Source organism: Aythya fuligula, chromosome 5 (genome assembly GCF_009819795.1).
Source record: "Aythya fuligula isolate bAytFul2 chromosome 5, bAytFul2.pri, whole genome shotgun sequence".
Taxonomy (NCBI): Eukaryota; Metazoa; Chordata; class Aves; order Anseriformes; family Anatidae; genus Aythya; species Aythya fuligula.
In genome coordinates, this window is record NC_045563.1 from 22,859,602 (window position 1) to 22,877,642 (window position 18,041).

The 18,041-nt window shown below is 58.2% G+C and overlaps 1 protein-coding gene across 1 annotated transcript in view; it reads right to left on the reverse strand.

Annotated features, from left to right (window-relative positions):
- MUC2 (mucin 2, oligomeric mucus/gel-forming) overlaps positions 1-18,041 on the reverse strand; it is a 76,854-nt gene that overhangs the window by 16,301 nt on the left and 42,512 nt on the right. The window contains exons 42-51 of the mRNA XM_032187963.1: positions 13,966-14,239; positions 12,465-12,769; positions 10,930-11,241; positions 9,395-9,706; positions 7,860-8,171; positions 6,325-6,636; positions 4,790-5,101; positions 3,255-3,566; positions 1,720-2,031; positions 185-496 (exon numbers count right to left, since the gene is read on the reverse strand). Coding sequence (XP_032043854.1) covers positions 185-496; positions 1,720-2,031; positions 3,255-3,566; positions 4,790-5,101; positions 6,325-6,636; positions 7,860-8,171; positions 9,395-9,706; positions 10,930-11,241; positions 12,465-12,769; positions 13,966-14,239 — 3,075 coding nt within the window. The remainder of the gene's footprint in view (positions 1-184; positions 497-1,719; positions 2,032-3,254; positions 3,567-4,789; positions 5,102-6,324; positions 6,637-7,859; positions 8,172-9,394; positions 9,707-10,929; positions 11,242-12,464; positions 12,770-13,965; positions 14,240-18,041) is intronic.

The window sequence follows — 18,041 nt, forward strand, 5'->3', positions numbered from 1 at the left end:
GCACCCTCCTCACCTCCACACAGCCAGCCCCAGGTCAAGCACTGGGCACCAGCGCTTTTCGGGAAGGCTCAACAACTCCTCCCAGCCCTCATGCCACACAGAAAGTGCACACAAGTCGAGGTGCTCACAGACCTTCATTTCTCCCCCTACAAGGAAACCCGTGTCCCCATGGCCTGACAATTACCTTTGCTTGTCGAGGACGGTGGTGTCAGGGAGGTGGTGTGTGTCGGCGTGGGTGGGGATGTGCTGGTAGTAGTCAGGGTAGTCGGGGACGTGGTCGGTGGAGGAGTAACAGGCGTTGTCCCCGGGGTGCTGCTGCTGGAGGACGTCGTGCCACTGGTGGTACTGCTGGGACCTGGCGTCGATGTTGGCGGGAGAGTGGTGGTCGACACAGGCGCAGTTGTGGTACCGGGGGGAGTGGTGCCTGTCGTCGATGTTGGCGGGAGAGTGGTGGTCGACACAGTTTCAACGGTTGTGGAGCCGGGGGGACTGGTTCCTGAGAAAACACAGTGCTTTATTGCAAACCGGCAACGGCGTTTGGTATTAACCTCCGTGGCTTTCCAGCAACCTCAGGAAACGCCATCAACCTGAGCAGAGGAAATGCCGACAGGAATAAAGCAGCACCAGTTCTCCGCGTGGCTCTTGCAGAAGAACGTGGGGATCACAGACCGAATCTCCCACGGCTTGCACGGCACTCAGATGCCAACACTTCTGCAGGGAACAACGCTGCATGCAACAGCCCTCTGGAGCCTGAAAACTCTACACTGCACAGAAGAGCTCAGCACTCCCAAATCCAGACGAATTCACCGAGTTCGTCAGCCAGCTCTTTGCTTCCTTCCCTATTGCTCTCACCCTATACGCCATGGACAGATCCCCGCTCCATGTGCGTGAAATCAGGGGGCGTGTTCACTCCAGAAGCCCTTCCTCTCTGTGGGCCTTGGCTCCTCTGAGGCTAAGCAGCTGCTGCAGCAGTATCTGCGCTAGACCTCAGCCAGCCCCTTGGAAACCGCTCCCCCACATATTCCCAGGCTGGGCTAGGAAAGTCGGGCTCACTGTGCTGCTTCATCCTTCTCTTGTGAGCACGCAAGCTCTCGCTCTGGGCCTGAATGCCACAATTGCTTTCCGTTACCACTGTTAGAAACTGTTGAGGACACACAGAGGCCTGCCTCAGAACCGGCTACCTCTGTGCTAGTACAGCGAGCCGTGAAGATATGCGTAGGAGATGCAGGAGCACTGCATACACCAGAAGAGCACAGGGCTAATGCAGCACAAGAAAGGGAAGAACGTCAGCAAATGCAGCGTCCCAACAGCGCCTGGAACCACATGGACGCAAAAGACAAGCCCCCCTGGCCTCGCACACACCGCCTCCCGCTCAGGACGTTCTCTCCAGCTGAAGGACGAAGCCCCGCAGCAGCAAACGCAAGACTTCCACTCCCATCCCTATCTGACTCAGCCGCCCAGAGGCCCCAGGCTGGAACGGCATCCACAGAGCCCTGCGGCGTCGGGCAACACCACAGCTTCTGCCCAGGACCCCTGCACCCTCCTCACCTCCACACAGCCAGCCCCAGGTCAAGCACTGGGCACCAGCGCTTTTCGGGAAGGCTCAACAACTCCTCCCAGCCCTCATGCCACACAGAAAGTGCACACAAGTCGAGGTGCTCACAGACCTTCATTTCTCCCCCTACAAGGAAACCCGTGTCCCCATGGCCTGACAATTACCTTTGCTTGTCGAGGACGGTGGTGTCAGGGAGGTGGTGTGTGTCGGCGTGGGTGGGGATGTGCTGGTAGTAGTCAGGGTAGTCGGGGACGTGGTCGGTGGAGGAGTAACAGGCGTTGTCCCCGGGGTGCTGCTGCTGGAGGACGTCGTGCCACTGGTGGTACTGCTGGGACCTGGCGTCGATGTTGGCGGGAGAGTGGTGGTCGACACAGGCGCAGTTGTGGTACCGGGGGGAGTGGTGCCTGTCGTCGATGTTGGCGGGAGAGTGGTGGTCGACACAGTTTCAACGGTTGTGGAGCCGGGGGGACTGGTTCCTGAGAAAACACAGTGCTTTATTGCAAACCGGCAACGGCGTTTGGTATTAACCTCCGTGGCTTTCCAGCAACCTCAGGAAACGCCATCAACCTGAGCAGAGGAAATGCCGACAGGAATAAAGCAGCACCAGTTCTCCGCGTGGCTCTTGCAGAAGAACGTGGGGATCACAGACCGAATCTCCCACGGCTTGCACGGCACTCAGATGCCAACACTTCTGCAGGGAACAACGCTGCATGCAACAGCCCTCTGGAGCCTGAAAACTCTACACTGCACAGAAGAGCTCAGCACTCCCAAATCCAGACGAATTCACCGAGTTCGTCAGCCAGCTCTTTGCTTCCTTCCCTATTGCTCTCACCCTATACGCCATGGACAGATCCCCGCTCCATGTGCGTGAAATCAGGGGGCGTGTTCACTCCAGAAGCCCTTCCTCTCTGTGGGCCTTGGCTCCTCTGAGGCTAAGCAGCTGCTGCAGCAGTATCTGCGCTAGACCTCAGCCAGCCCCTTGGAAACCGCTCCCCCACATATTCCCAGGCTGGGCTAGGAAAGTCGGGCTCACTGTGCTGCTTCATCCTTCTCTTGTGAGCACGCAAGCTCTCGCTCTGGGCCTGAATGCCACAATTGCTTTCCGTTACCACTGTTAGAAACTGTTGAGGACACACAGAGGCCTGCCTCAGAACCGGCTACCTTTGTGCTAGTACAGCGAGCCGTGAAGATATGCGTAGGAGATGCAGGAGCACTGCATACACCAGAAGAGCACAGGGCTAATGCAGCACAAGAAAGGGAAGAACGTCAGCAAATGCAGCGTCCCAACAGCGCCTGGAACCACATGGACGCAAAAGACAAGCCCCCCTGGCCTCGCACACACCGCCTCCCGCTCAGGACGTTCTCTCCAGCTGAAGGACGAAGCCCCGCAGCAGCAAACGCAAGACTTCCACTCCCATCCCTATCTGACTCAGCCGCCCAGAGGCCCCAGGCTGGAACGGCATCCACAGAGCCCTGCGGCGTCAGGCAACACCACAGCTTCTGCCCAGGACACCTGCACCCTCCTCACCTCCACACAGCCAGCCCCAGGTCAAGCACTGGGCACCAGCGCTTTTCGGGAAGGCTCAACAACTCCTCCCAGCCCTCATGCCACACAGAAAGTGCACACAAGTCGAGGTGCTCACAGACCTTCATTTCTCCCCCTACAAGGAAACCCGTGTCCCCATGGCCTGACAATTACCTTTGCTTGTCGAGGACGGTGGTGTCAGGGAGGTGGTGTGTGTCGGCGTGGGTGGGGATGTGCTGGTAGTAGTCAGGGTAGTCGGGGACGTGGTCGGTGGAGGAGTAACAGGCGTTGTCCCCGGGGTGCTGCTGCTGGAGGACGTCGTGCCACTGGTGGTACTGCTGGGACCTGGCGTCGATGTTGGCGGGAGAGTGGTGGTCGACACAGGCGCAGTTGTGGTACCGGGGGGAGTGGTGCCTGTCGTCGATGTTGGCGGGAGAGTGGTGGTCGACACAGTTTCAACGGTTGTGGAGCCGGGGGGACTGGTTCCTGAGAAAACACAGTGCTTTATTGCAAACCGGCAACGGCGTTTGGTATTAACCTCCGTGGCTTTCCAGCAACCTCAGGAAACGCCATCAACCTGAGCAGAGGAAATGCCGACAGGAATAAAGCAGCACCAGTTCTCCGCGTGGCTCTTGCAGAAGAACGTGGGGATCACAGACCGAATCTCCCACGGCTTGCACGGCACTCAGATGCCAACACTTCTGCAGGGAACAACGCTGCATGCAACAGCCCTCTGGAGCCTGAAAACTCTACACTGCACAGAAGAGCTCAGCACTCCCAAATCCAGACGAATTCACCGAGTTCGTCAGCCAGCTCTTTGCTTCCTTCCCTATTGCTCTCACCCTATACGCCATGGACAGATCCCCGCTCCATGTGCGTGAAATCAGGGGGCGTGTTCACTCCAGAAGCCCTTCCTCTCTGTGGGCCTTGGCTCCTCTGAGGCTAAGCAGCTGCTGCAGCAGTATCTGCGCTAGACCTCAGCCAGCCCCTTGGAAACCGCTCCCCCACATATTCCCAGGCTGGGCTAGGAAAGTCGGGCTCACTGTGCTGCTTCATCCTTCTCTTGTGAGCACGCAAGCTCTCGCTCTGGGCCTGAATGCCACAATTGCTTTCCGTTACCACTGTTAGAAACTGTTGAGGACACACAGAGGCCTGCCTCAGAACCGGCTACCTTTGTGCTAGTACAGCGAGCCGTGAAGATATGCATAGGAGATGCAGGAGCACTGCATACACCAGAAGAGCACAGGGCTAATGCAGCACAAGAAAGGGAAGAACGTCAGCAAATGCAGCGTCCCAACAGCGCCTGGAACCACATGGACGCAAAAGACAAGCCCCCCTTGCCTCGCACACACCGCCTCCCGCTCAGGACGTTCTCTCCAGCTGAAGGACGAAGCCCCGCAGCAGCAAACGCAAGACTTCCACTCCCATCCCTATCTGACTCAGCCGCCCAGAGGCCCCAGGCTGGAACGGCATCCACAGAGCCCTGCGGCGTCAGGCAACACCACAGCTTCTGCCCAGGACACCTGCACCCTCCTCACCTCCACACAGCCAGCCCCAGGTCAAGCACTGGGCACCAGCGCTTTTCGGGAAGGCTCAACAACTCCTCCCAGCCCTCATGCCACACAGAAAGTGCACACAAGTCGAGGTGCTCACAGACCTTCATTTCTCCCCCTACAAGGAAACCCGTGTCCCCATGGCCTGACAATTACCTTTGCTTGTCGAGGACGGTGGTGTCAGGGAGGTGGTGTGTGTCGGCGTAGGCGGTGATGTGCTGGTAGTAGTCAGGGTAGTCGGGGACGTGGTCGGTGGAGGAGTAACAGGCGTTGTCCCCGGGGTGCTGCTGCTGGAGGACGTCGTGCCACTGGTGGTACTGCTGGGACCTGGCGTCGATGTTGGCGGGAGAGTGGTGGTCGACACAGGCGCAGTTGTGGTACCGGGGGGAGTGGTGCCTGTCGTCGATGTTGGCGGGAGAGTGGTGGTCGACACAGTTTCAACGGTTGTGGAGCCGGGGGGACTGGTTCCTGAGAAAACACAGTGCTTTATTGCAAACCGGCAATGGCGTTTGGTATTAACCTCCGTGGCTTTCCAGCAACCTCAGGAAACGCCATCAACCTGAGCAGAGGAAATGCCGACAGGAATAAAGCAGCACCAGTTCTCCGCGTGGCTCTTGCAGAAGAACGTGGGGATCACAGACCGAATCTCCCACGGCTTGCACGGCACTCAGATGCCAACACTTCTGCAGGGAACAACGCTGCATGCAACAGCCCTCTGGAGCCTGAAAACTCTACACTGCACAGAAGAGCTCAGCACTCCCAAATCCAGACGAATTCACCGAGTTCGTCAGCCAGCTCTTTGCTTCCTTCCCTATTGCTCTCACCCTATACGCCATGGACAGATCCCCGCTCCATGTGCGTGAAATCAGGGGGCGTGTTCACTCCAGAAGCCCTTCCTCTCTGTGGGCCTTGGCTCCTCTGAGGCTAAGCAGCTGCTGCAGCAGTATCTGCGCTAGACCTCAGCCAGCCCCTTGGAAACCGCTCCCCCACATATTCCCAGGCTGGGCTAGGAAAGTCGGGCTCACTGTGCTGCTTCATCCTTCTCTTGTGAGCACGCAAGCTCTCGCTCTGGGCCTGAATGCCACAATTGCTTTCCGTTACCACTGTTAGAAACTGTTGAGGACACACAGAGGCCTGCCTCAGAACCGGCTACCTTTGTGCTAGTACAGCGAGCCGTGAAGATATGCGTAGGAGATGCAGGAGCACTGCATACACCAGAAGAGCACAGGGCTAATGCAGCACAAGAAAGGGAAGAACGTCAGCAAATGCAGCGTCCCAACAGCGCCTGGAACCACATGGACGCAAAAGACAAGCCCCCCTGGCCTCGCACACACCGCCTCCCGCTCAGGACGTTCTCTCCAGCTGAAGGACGAAGCCCCGCAGCAGCAAACGCAAGACTTCCACTCCCATCCCTATCTGACTCAGCCGCCCAGAGGCCCCAGGCTGGAACGGCATCCACAGAGCCCTGCGGCGTCGGGCAACACCACAGCTTCTGCCCAGGACCCCTGCACCCTCCTCACCTCCACACAGCCAGCCCCAGGTCAAGCACTGGGCACCAGCGCTTTTCGGGAAGGCTCAACAACTCCTCCCAGCCCTCATGCCACACAGAAAGTGCACACAAGTCGAGGTGCTCACAGACCTTCATTTCTCCCCCTACAAGGAAACCCGTGTCCCCATGGCCTGACAATTACCTTTGCTTGTCGAGGACGGTGGTGTCAGGGAGGTGGTGTGTGTCGGCGTGGGTGGGGATGTGCTGGTAGTAGTCAGGGTAGTCGGGGACGTGGTCGGTGGAGGAGTAACAGGCGTTGTCCCCGGGGTGCTGCTGCTGGAGGACGTCGTGCCACTGGTGGTACTGCTGGGACCTGGCGTCGATGTTGGCGGGAGAGTGGTGGTCGACACAGGCGCAGTTGTGGTACCGGGGGGAGTGGTGCCTGTCGTCGATGTTGGCGGGAGAGTGGTGGTCGACACAGTTTCAACGGTTGTGGAGCTGGGGGGACTGGTTCCTGAGAAAACACAGTGCTTTATTGCAAACCGGCAACGGCGTTTGGTATTAACCTCCGTGGCTTTCCAGCAACCTCAGGAAATGCCATCAACCTGAGCAGAGGAAATGCCGACAGGAATAAAGCAGCACCAGTTCTCCGCGTGGCTCTTGCAGAAGAACGTGGGGATCACAGACCGAATCTCCCACGGCTTGCACGGCACTCAGATGCCAACACTTCTGCAGGGAACAACGCTGCATGCAACAGCCCTCTGGAGCCTGAAAACTCTACACTGCACAGAAGAGCTCAGCACTCCCAAATCCAGACGAATTCACCGAGTTCGTCAGCCAGCTCTTTGCTTCCTTCCCTATTGCTCTCACCCTATACGCCATGGACAGATCCCCGCTCCATGTGCGTGAAATCAGGGGGCGTGTTCACTCCAGAAGCCCTTCCTCTCTGTGGGCCTTGGCTCCTCTGAGGCTAAGCAGCTGCTGCAGCAGTATCTGCGCTAGACCTCAGCCAGCCCCTTGGAAACCGCTCCCCCACATATTCCCAGGCTGGGCTAGGAAAGTCGGGCTCACTGTGCTGCTTCATCCTTCTCTTGTGAGCACGCAAGCTCTCGCTCTGGGCCTGAATGCCACAATTGCTTTCCGTTACCACTGTTAGAAACTGTTGAGGACACACAGAGGCCTGCCTCAGAACCGGCTACCTTTGTGCTAGTACAGCGAGCCGTGAAGATATGCGTAGGAGATGCAGGAGCACTGCATACACCAGAAGAGCACAGGGCTAATGCAGCACAAGAAAGGGAAGAACGTCAGCAAATGCAGCGTCCCAACAGCGCCTGGAACCACATGGACGCAAAAGACAAGCCCCCCTGGCCTCGCACACACCGCCTCCCGCTCAGGACGTTCTCTCCAGCTGAAGGACGAAGCCCCGCAGCAGCAAACGCAAGACTTCCACTCCCATCCCTATCTGACTCAGCCGCCCAGAGGCCCCAGGCTGGAACGGCATCCACAGAGCCCTGCGGCGTCAGGCAACACCACAGCTTCTGCCCAGGACACCTGCACCCTCCTCACCTCCACACAGCCAGCCCCAGGTCAAGCACTGGGCACCAGCGCTTTTCGGGAAGGCTCAACAACTCCTCCCAGCCCTCATGCCACACAGAAAGTGCACACAAGTCGAGGTGCTCACAGACCTTCATTTCTCCCCCTACAAGGAAACCCGTGTCCCCATGGCCTGACAATTACCTTTGCTTGTCGAGGACGGTGGTGTCAGGGAGGTGGTGTGTGTCGGCGTAGGCGGTGATGTGCTGGTAGTAGTCAGGGTAGTCGGGGACGTGGTCGGTGGAGGAGTAACAGGCGTTGTCCCCGGGGTGCTGCTGCTGGAGGACGTCGTGCCACTGGTGGTACTGCTGGGACCTGGCGTCGATGTTGGCGGGAGAGTGGTGGTCGACACAGGCGCAGTTGTGGTACCGGGGGGAGTGGTGCCTGTCGTCGATGTTGGCGGGAGAGTGGTGGTCGACACAGTTTCAACGGTTGTGGAGCCGGGGGGACTGGTTCCTGAGAAAACACAGTGCTTTATTGCAAACCGGCAATGGCGTTTGGTATTAACCTCCGTGGCTTTCCAGCAACCTCAGGAAACGCCATCAACCTGAGCAGAGGAAATGCCGACAGGAATAAAGCAGCACCAGTTCTCCGCGTGGCTCTTGCAGAAGAACGTGGGGATCACAGACCGAATCTCCCACGGCTTGCACGGCACTCAGATGCCAACACTTCTGCAGGGAACAACGCTGCATGCAACAGCCCTCTGGAGCCTGAAAACTCTACACTGCACAGAAGAGCTCAGCACTCCCAAATCCAGACGAATTCACCGAGTTCGTCAGCCAGCTCTTTGCTTCCTTCCCTATTGCTCTCACCCTATACGCCATGGACAGATCCCCGCTCCATGTGCGTGAAATCAGGGGGCGTGTTCACTCCAGAAGCCCTTCCTCTCTGTGGGCCTTGGCTCCTCTGAGGCTAAGCAGCTGCTGCAGCAGTATCTGCGCTAGACCTCAGCCAGCCCCTTGGAAACCGCTCCCCCACATATTCCCAGGCTGGGCTAGGAAAGTCGGGCTCACTGTGCTGCTTCATCCTTCTCTTGTGAGCACGCAAGCTCTCGCTCTGGGCCTGAATGCCACAATTGCTTTCCGTTACCACTGTTAGAAACTGTTGAGGACACACAGAGGCCTGCCTCAGAACCGGCTACCTTTGTGCTAGTACAGCGAGCCGTGAAGATATGCGTAGGAGATGCAGGAGCACTGCATACACCAGAAGAGCACAGGGCTAATGCAGCACAAGAAAGGGAAGAACGTCAGCAAATGCAGCGTCCCAACAGCGCCTGGAACCACATGGACGCAAAAGACAAGCCCCCCTGGCCTCGCACACACCGCCTCCCGCTCAGGACGTTCTCTCCAGCTGAAGGACGAAGCCCCGCAGCAGCAAACGCAAGACTTCCACTCCCATCCCTATCTGACTCAGCCGCCCAGAGGCCCCAGGCTGGAACGGCATCCACAGAGCCCTGCGGCGTCGGGCAACACCACAGCTTCTGCCCAGGACCCCTGCACCCTCCTCACCTCCACACAGCCAGCCCCAGGTCAAGCACTGGGCACCAGCGCTTTTCGGGAAGGCTCAACAACTCCTCCCAGCCCTCATGCCACACAGAAAGTGCACACAAGTCGAGGTGCTCACAGACCTTCATTTCTCCCCCTACAAGGAAACCCGTGTCCCCATGGCCTGACAATTACCTTTGCTTGTCGAGGACGGTGGTGTCAGGGAGGTGGTGTGTGTCGGCGTGGGTGGGGATGTGCTGGTAGTAGTCAGGGTAGTCGGGGACGTGGTCGGTGGAGGAGTAACAGGCGTTGTCCCCGGGGTGCTGCTGCTGGAGGACGTCGTGCCACTGGTGGTACTGCTGGGACCTGGCGTCGATGTTGGCGGGAGAGTGGTGGTCGACACAGGCGCAGTTGTGGTACCGGGGGGAGTGGTGCCTGTCGTCGATGTTGGCGGGAGAGTGGTGGTCGACACAGTTTCAACGGTTGTGGAGCTGGGGGGACTGGTTCCTGAGAAAACACAGTGCTTTATTGCAAACCGGCAACGGCGTTTGGTATTAACCTCCGTGGCTTTCCAGCAACCTCAGGAAATGCCATCAACCTGAGCAGAGGAAATGCCGACAGGAATAAAGCAGCACCAGTTCTCCGCGTGGCTCTTGCAGAAGAACGTGGGGATCACAGACCGAATCTCCCACGGCTTGCACGGCACTCAGATGCCAACACTTCTGCAGGGAACAACGCTGCATGCAACAGCCCTCTGGAGCCTGAAAACTCTACACTGCACAGAAGAGCTCAGCACTCCCAAATCCAGACGAATTCACCGAGTTCGTCAGCCAGCTCTTTGCTTCCTTCCCTATTGCTCTCACCCTATACGCCATGGACAGATCCCCGCTCCATGTGCGTGAAATCAGGGGGCGTGTTCACTCCAGAAGCCCTTCCTCTCTGTGGGCCTTGGCTCCTCTGAGGCTAAGCAGCTGCTGCAGCAGTATCTGCGCTAGACCTCAGCCAGCCCCTTGGAAACCGCTCCCCCACATATTCCCAGGCTGGGCTAGGAAAGTCGGGCTCACTGTGCTGCTTCATCCTTCTCTTGTGAGCACGCAAGCTCTCGCTCTGGGCCTGAATGCCACAATTGCTTTCCGTTACCACTGTTAGAAACTGTTGAGGACACACAGAGGCCTGCCTCAGAACCGGCTACCTTTGTGCTAGTACAGCGAGCCGTGAAGATATGCGTAGGAGATGCAGGAGCACTGCATACACCAGAAGAGCACAGGGCTAATGCAGCACAAGAAAGGGAAGAACGTCAGCAAATGCAGCGTCCCAACAGCGCCTGGAACCACATGGACGCAAAAGACAAGCCCCCCTGGCCTCGCACACACCGCCTCCCGCTCAGGACGTTCTCTCCAGCTGAAGGACGAAACCCCGCAGCAGCAAACGCAAGACTTCCACTCCCATCCCTATCTGACTCAGCCGCCCAGAGGCCCCAGGCTGGAACGGCATCCACAGAGCCCTGCGGCGTCGGGGAACACCACAGCTTCTGCCCAGGACACCTGCACCCTCCTCACCTCCACACAGCCAGCCCCAGGTCAAGCACTGGGCACCAGCGCTTTTCGGGAAGGCTCAACAACTCCTCCCAGCCCTCATGCCACACAGAAAGTGCACACAAGTCGAGGTGCTCACAGACCTTCATTTCTCCCCCTACAAGGAAACCCGTGTCCCCATGGCCTGACAATTACCTTTGCTTGTCGAGGACGGTGGTGTCAGGGAGGTGGTGTGTGTCGGCGTGGGTGGGGATGTGCTGGTAGTAGTCAGGGTAGTCGGGGACGTGGTCGGTGGAGGAGTAACAGGCGTTGTCCCCGGGGTGCTGCTGCTGGAGGACGTCGTGCCACTGGTGGTACTGCTGGGACCTGGCGTCGATGTTGGCGGGAGAGTGGTGGTCGACACAGGCGCAGTTGTGGTACCGGGGGGAGTGGTGCCTGTCGTCGATGTTGGCGGGAGAGTGGTGGTCGACACAGTTTCAACGGTTGTGGAGCCGGGGGGACTGGTTCCTGAGAAAACACAGTGCTTTATTGCAAACCGGCAACGGCGTTTGGTATTAACCTCCGTGGCTTTCCAGCAACCTCAGGAAACGCCATCAACCTGAGCAGAGGAAATGCCGACAGGAATAAAGCAGCACCAGTTCTCCGTGTGGCTCTTGCAGAAGAACGTGGGGATCACAGACCGAATCTCCCACGGCTTGCACGGCACTCAGATGCCAACACTTCTGCAGGGAACAACGCTGCATGCAACAGCCCTCTGGAGCCTGAAAACTCTACACTGCACAGAAGAGCTCAGCACTCCCAAATCCAGACGAATTCACCGAGTTCGTCAGCCAGCTCTTTGCTTCCTTCCCTATTGCTCTCACCCTATACGCCATGGACAGATCCCCGCTCCATGTGCGTGAAATCAGGGGGCGTGTTCACTCCAGAAGCCCTTCCTCTCTGTGGGCCTTGGCTCCTCTGAGGCTAAGCAGCTGCTGCAGCAGTATCTGCGCTAGACCTCAGCCAGCCCCTTGGAAACCGCTCCCCCACATATTCCCAGGCTGGGCTAGGAAAGTCGGGCTCACTGTGCTGCTTCATCCTTCTCTTGTGAGCACGCAAGCTCTCGCTCTGGGCCTGAATGCCACAATTGCTTTCCGTTACCACTGTTAGAAACTGTTGAGGACACACAGAGGCCTGCCTCAGAACCGGCTACCTTTGTGCTAGTACAGCGAGCCGTGAAGATATGCGTAGGAGATGCAGGAGCACTGCATACACCAGAAGAGCACAGGGCTAATGCAGCACAAGAAAGGGAAGAACGTCAGCAAATGCAGCGTCCCAACAGCGCCTGGAACCACATGGACGCAAAAGACAAGCCCCCCTGGCCTCGCACACACCGCCTCCCGCTCAGGACGTTCTCTCCAGCTGAAGGACGAAGCCCCGCAGCAGCAAACGCAAGACTTCCACTCCCATCCCTATCTGACTCAGCCGCCCAGAGGCCCCAGGCTGGAACGGCATCCACAGAGCCCTGCGGCGTCGGGCAACACCACAGCTTCTGCCCAGGACACCTGCACCCTCCTCACCTCCACACAGCCAGCCCCAGGTCAAGCACTGGGCACCAGCGCTTTTCGGGAAGGCTCAACAACTCCTCCCAGCCCTCATGCCACACAGAAAGTGCACACAAGTCGAGGTGCTCACAGACCTTCATTTCTCCCCCTACAAGGAAACCCGTGTCCCCATGGCCTGACAATTACCTTTGCTTGTCGAGGACGGTGGTGTCAGGGAGGTGGTGTGTGTCGGCGTGGGTGGGGATGTGCTGGTAGTAGTCAGGGTAGTCGGGGACGTGGTCGGTGGAGGAGTAACAGGCGTTGTCCCCGGGGTGCTGCTGCTGGAGGACGTCGTGCCACTGGTGGTACTGCTGGGACCTGGCGTCGATGTTGGCGGGAGAGTGGTGGTCGACACAGGCGCAGTTGTGGTACCGGGGGGAGTGGTGCCTGTCGTCGATGTTGGCGGGAGAGTGGTGGTCGACACAGTTTCAACGGTTGTGGAGCTGGGGGGACTGGTTCCTGAGAAAACACAGTGCTTTATTGCAAACCGGCAACGGCGTTTGGTATTAACCTCCGTGGCTTTCCAGCAACCTCAGGAAATGCCATCAACCTGAGCAGAGGAAATGCCGACAGGAATAAAGCAGCACCAGTTCTCCGCGTGGCTCTTGCAGAAGAACGTGGGGATCACAGACCGAATCTCCCACGGCTTGCACGGCACTCAGATGCCAACACTTCTGCAGGGAACAACGCTGCATGCAACAGCCCTCTGGAGCCTGAAAACTCTACACTGCACAGAAGAGCTCAGCACTCCCAAATCCAGACGAATTCACCGAGTTCGTCAGCCAGCTCTTTGCTTCCTTCCCTATTGCTCTCACCCTATACGCCATGGACAGATCCCCGCTCCATGTGCGTGAAATCAGGGGGCGTGTTCACTCCAGAAGCCCTTCCTCTCTGTGGGCCTTGGCTCCTCTGAGGCTAAGCAGCTGCTGCAGCAGTATCTGCGCTAGACCTCAGCCAGCCCCTTGGAAACCGCTCCCCCACATATTCCCAGGCTGGGCTAGGAAAGTCGGGCTCACTGTGCTGCTTCATCCTTCTCTTGTGAGCACGCAAGCTCTCGCTCTGGGCCTGAATGCCACAATTGCTTTCCGTTACCACTGTTAGAAACTGTTGAGGACACACAGAGGCCTGCCTCAGAACCGGCTACCTTTGTGCTAGTACAGCGAGCCGTGAAGATATGCGTAGGAGATGCAGGAGCACTGCATACACCAGAAGAGCACAGGGCTAATGCAGCACAAGAAAGGGAAGAACGTCAGCAAATGCAGCGTCCCAACAGCGCCTGGAACCACATGGACGCAAAAGACAAGCCCCCCTGGCCTCGCACACACCGCCTCCCGCTCAGGACGTTCTCTCCAGCTGAAGGACGAAACCCCGCAGCAGCAAACGCAAGACTTCCACTCCCATCCCTATCTGACTCAGCCGCCCAGAGGCCCCAGGCTGGAACGGCATCCACAGAGCCCTGCGGCGTCGGGGAACACCACAGCTTCTGCCCAGGACACCTGCACCCTCCTCACCTCCACACAGCCAGCCCCAGGTCAAGCACTGGGCACCAGCGCTTTTCGGGAAGGCTCAACAACTCCTCCCAGCCCTCATGCCACACAGAAAGTGCACACAAGTCGAGGTGCTCACAGACCTTCATTTCTCCCCCTACAAGGAAACCCGTGTCCCCATGGCCTGACAATTACCTTTGCTTGTCGAGGGCGGTGGTGTCAGGGAGGTGGTGTGTGTCGGCGTGGGTGGGGATGTGCTGGTAGTAGTCAGGGTAGTCGGGGACGTGGTCGGTGGAGGAGTAACAGGCGTTGTCCCCGGGGTGCTGCTGCTGGAGGACGTCGTGCCACTGGTGGTACTGCTGGGACCTGGCGTCGATGTTGGCGGGAGAGTGGTGGTCGACACAGGCGCAGTTGTGGTACCGGGGGGAGTGGTGCCTGTCGTCGATGTTGGCGGGAGAGTGGTGGTCGACACAGTTTCAACGGTTGTGGAGCCGGGGGGACTGGTTCCTGAGAAAACACAGTGCTTTATTGCAAACCGGCAACGGCGTTTGGTATTAACCTCCGTGGCTTTCCAGCAACCTCAGGAAACGCCATCAACCTGAGCAGAGGAAATGCCGACAGGAATAAAGCAGCACCAGTTCTCCGCGTGGCTCTTGCAGAAGAACGTGGGGATCACAGACCGAATCTCCCACGGCTTGCACGGCACTCAGATGCCAACACTTCTGCAGGGAACAACGCTGCATGCAACAGCCCTCTGGAGCCTGAAAACTCTACACTGCACAGAAGAGCTCAGCACTCCCAAATCCAGACGAATTCACCGAGTTCGTCAGCCAGCTCTTTGCTTCCTTCCCTATTGCTCTCACCCTATACGCCATGGACAGATCCCCGCTCCATGTGCGTGAAATCAGGGGGCGTGTTCACTCCAGAAGCCCTTCCTCTCTGTGGGCCTTGGCTCCTCTGAGGCTAAGCAGCTGCTGCAGCAGTATCTGCGCTAGACCTCAGCCAGCCCCTTGGAAACCGCTCCCCCACATATTCCCAGGCTGGGCTAGGAAAGTCGGGCTCACTGTGCTGCTTCATCCTTCTCTTGTGAGCACGCAAGCTCTCGCTCTGGGCCTGAATGCCACAATTGCTTTCCGTTACCACTGTTAGAAACTGTTGAGGACACACAGAGGCCTGCCTCAGAACCGGCTACCTTTGTGCTAGTACAGCGAGCCGTGAAGATATGCGTAGGAGATGCAGGAGCACTGCATACACCAGAAGAGCACAGGGCTAATGCAGCACAAGAAAGGGAAGAACGTCAGCAAATGCAGCGTCCCAACAGCGCCTGGAACCACATGGACGCAAAAGACAAGCCCCCCTGGCCTCGCACACACCGCCTCCCGCTCAGGACGTTCTCTCCAGCTGAAGGACGAAGCCCCGCAGCAGCAAACGCAAGACTTCCACTCCCATCCCTATCTGACTCAGCCGCCCAGAGGCCCCAGGCTGGAACGGCATCCACAGAGCCCTGCGGCGTCAGGCAACACCACAGCTTCTGCCCAGGACACCTGCACCCTCCTCACCTCCACACAGCCAGCCCCAGGTCAAGCACTGGGCACCAGCGCTTTTTGGGAAGGCTCAACAACTCCTCCCAGCCCTCATGCCACACAGAAAGTGCACACAAGTCGAGGTGCTCACAGACCTTCATTTCTCCCCCTACAAGGAAACCCGTGTCCTCATGGCCTGACAATTACCTTTGCTTGTCGAGGACGGTGGTGTCAGGGAGGTGGTGTGTGTCGGCGTGGGTGGGGATGTGCTGGTAGTAGTCAGGGTAGTCGGGGACGTGGTCGGTGGAGGAGTAACAGGCGTTGTCCCCGGGGTGCTGCTGCTGGAGGACGTCGTGCCACTGGTGGTACTGCTGGGACCTGGCGTCGATGTTGGCGGGAGAGTGGTGGTCGACACAGGCGCAGTTGTGGTACCGGGGGGAGTGGTGCCTGTCGTCGATGTTGGCGGGAGAGTGGTGGTCGACACAGTTTCAACGGTTGTGGAGCCGGGGGGACTGGTTCCTGAGAAAACACAGTGCTTTATTGCAAACCGGCAACGGCGTTTGGTATTAACCTCCGTGGCTTTCCAGCAACCTCAGGAAACGCCATCAACCTGAGCAGAGGAAATGCCGACAGGAATAAAGCAGCACCAGTTCTCCGCGTGGCTCTTGCAGAAGAACGTGGGGATCACAGACCGAATCTCCCACGGCTTGCACGGCACTCAGATGCCAACACTTCTGCAGGGAACAACGCTGCATGCAACAGCCCTCTGGAGCCTGAAAACTCTACACTGCACAGAAGAGCTCAGCACTCCCAAATCCAGACGAATTCACCGAGTTCGTCAGCCAGCTCTTTGCTTCCTTCCCTATTGCTCTCACCCTATACGCCATGGACAGATCCCCGCTCCATGTGCGTGAAATCAGGGGGCGTGTTCACTCCAGAAGCCCTTCCTCTCTGTGGGCCTTGGCTCCTCTGAGGCTAAGCAGCTGCTGCAGCAGTATCTGCGCTAGACCTCAGCCAGCCCCTTGGAAACCGCTCCCCCACATATTCCCAGGCTGGGCTAGGAAAGTCGGGCTCACTGTGCTGCTTCATCCTTCTCTTGTGAGCACGCAAGCTCTCGCTCTGGGCCTGAATGCCACAATTGCTTTCCGTTACCACTGTTAGAAACTGTTGAGGACACACAGAGGCCTGCCTCAGAACCGGCTACCTTTGTGCTAGTACAGCGAGCCGTGAAGATATGCGTAGGAGATGCAGGAGCACTGCATACACCAGAAGAGCACAGGGCTAATGCAGCACAAGAAAGGGAAGAACGTCAGCAAATGCAGCGTCCCAACAGCGCCTGGAACCACATGGACGCAAAAGACAAGCCCCCCTGGCCTCGCACACACCGCCTCCCGCTCAGGACGTTCTCTCCAGCTGAAGGACGAAGCCCCGCAGCAGCAAACGCAAGACTTCCACTCCCATCCCTATCTGACTCAGCCGCCCAGAGGCCCCAGGCTGGAACGGCATCCACAGAGCCCTGCGGCGTCAGGCAACACCACAGCTTCTGCCCAGGACCCCTGCACCCTCCTCACCTCCACACAGCCAGCCCCAGGTCAAGCACTGGGCACCAGCGCTTTTCGGGAAGGCTCAACAACTCCTCCCAGCCCTCATGCCACACAGAAAGTGCACACAAGTCGAGGTGCTCACAGACCTTCATTTCTCCCCCTACAAGGAAACCCGTGTCCCCATGGCCTGACAATTACCTTTGCTTGTCGAGGACGGTGGTGTCAGGGAGGTGGTGTGTGTCGGCGTGGGTGGGGATGTGCTGGTAGTAGTCAGGGTAATCGGGGACGTGGTCGGTGGAGGAGTAACAGGCGTTGTCCCCGGGGTGCTGCTGCTGGAGGACGTCGTGCCACTGGTGGTACTGCTGGGACCTGGCGTCGATGTTGGCGGGAGAGTGGTGGTCGACACAGTTTCAACGGTTGTGGAGCCGGGGGGACTGGTTCCTGAGAAAACACAGTGCTTTATTGCAAACCGGCAACGGCGTTTGGTATTAACCTCCGTGGCTTTCCAGCAACCTCAGGAAACGCCATCAACCTGAGCAGAGGAAATGCCGACAGGAATAAAGCAGCACCAGTTCTCCGCGTGGCTCTTGCAGAAGAACGTGGGGATCACAGACCGAATCTCCCACGGCTTGCACGGCACTCAGATGCCAACACTTCTGCAGGGAACAACGCTGCATGCAACAGCCCTCTGGAGCCTGAAAACTCTACACTGCACAGAAGAGCTCAGCACTCCCAAATCCAGACGAATTCACCGAGTTCGTCAGCCAGCTCTTTGCTTCCTTCCCTATTGCTCTCACCCTATACGCCATGGACAGATCCCCGCTCCATGTGCGTGAAATCAGGGGGCGTGTTCACTCCAGAAGCCCTTCCTCTCTGTGGGCCTTGGCTCCTCTGAGGCTAAGCAGCTGCTGCAGCAGTATCTGCGCTAGACCTCAGCCAGCCCCTTGGAAACCGCTCCCCCACATATTCCCAGGCTGGGCTAGGAAAGTCGGGCTCACTGTGCTGCTTCATCCTTCTCTTGTGAGCACGCAAGCTCTCGCTCTGGGCCTGAATGCCACAATTGCTTTCTGTTACCACTGTTAGAAACTGTTGAGGACACACAGAGGCCTGCCTCAGAACCGGCTACCTTTGTGCTAGTACAGCGAGCCGTGAAGATATGCGTAGGAGATG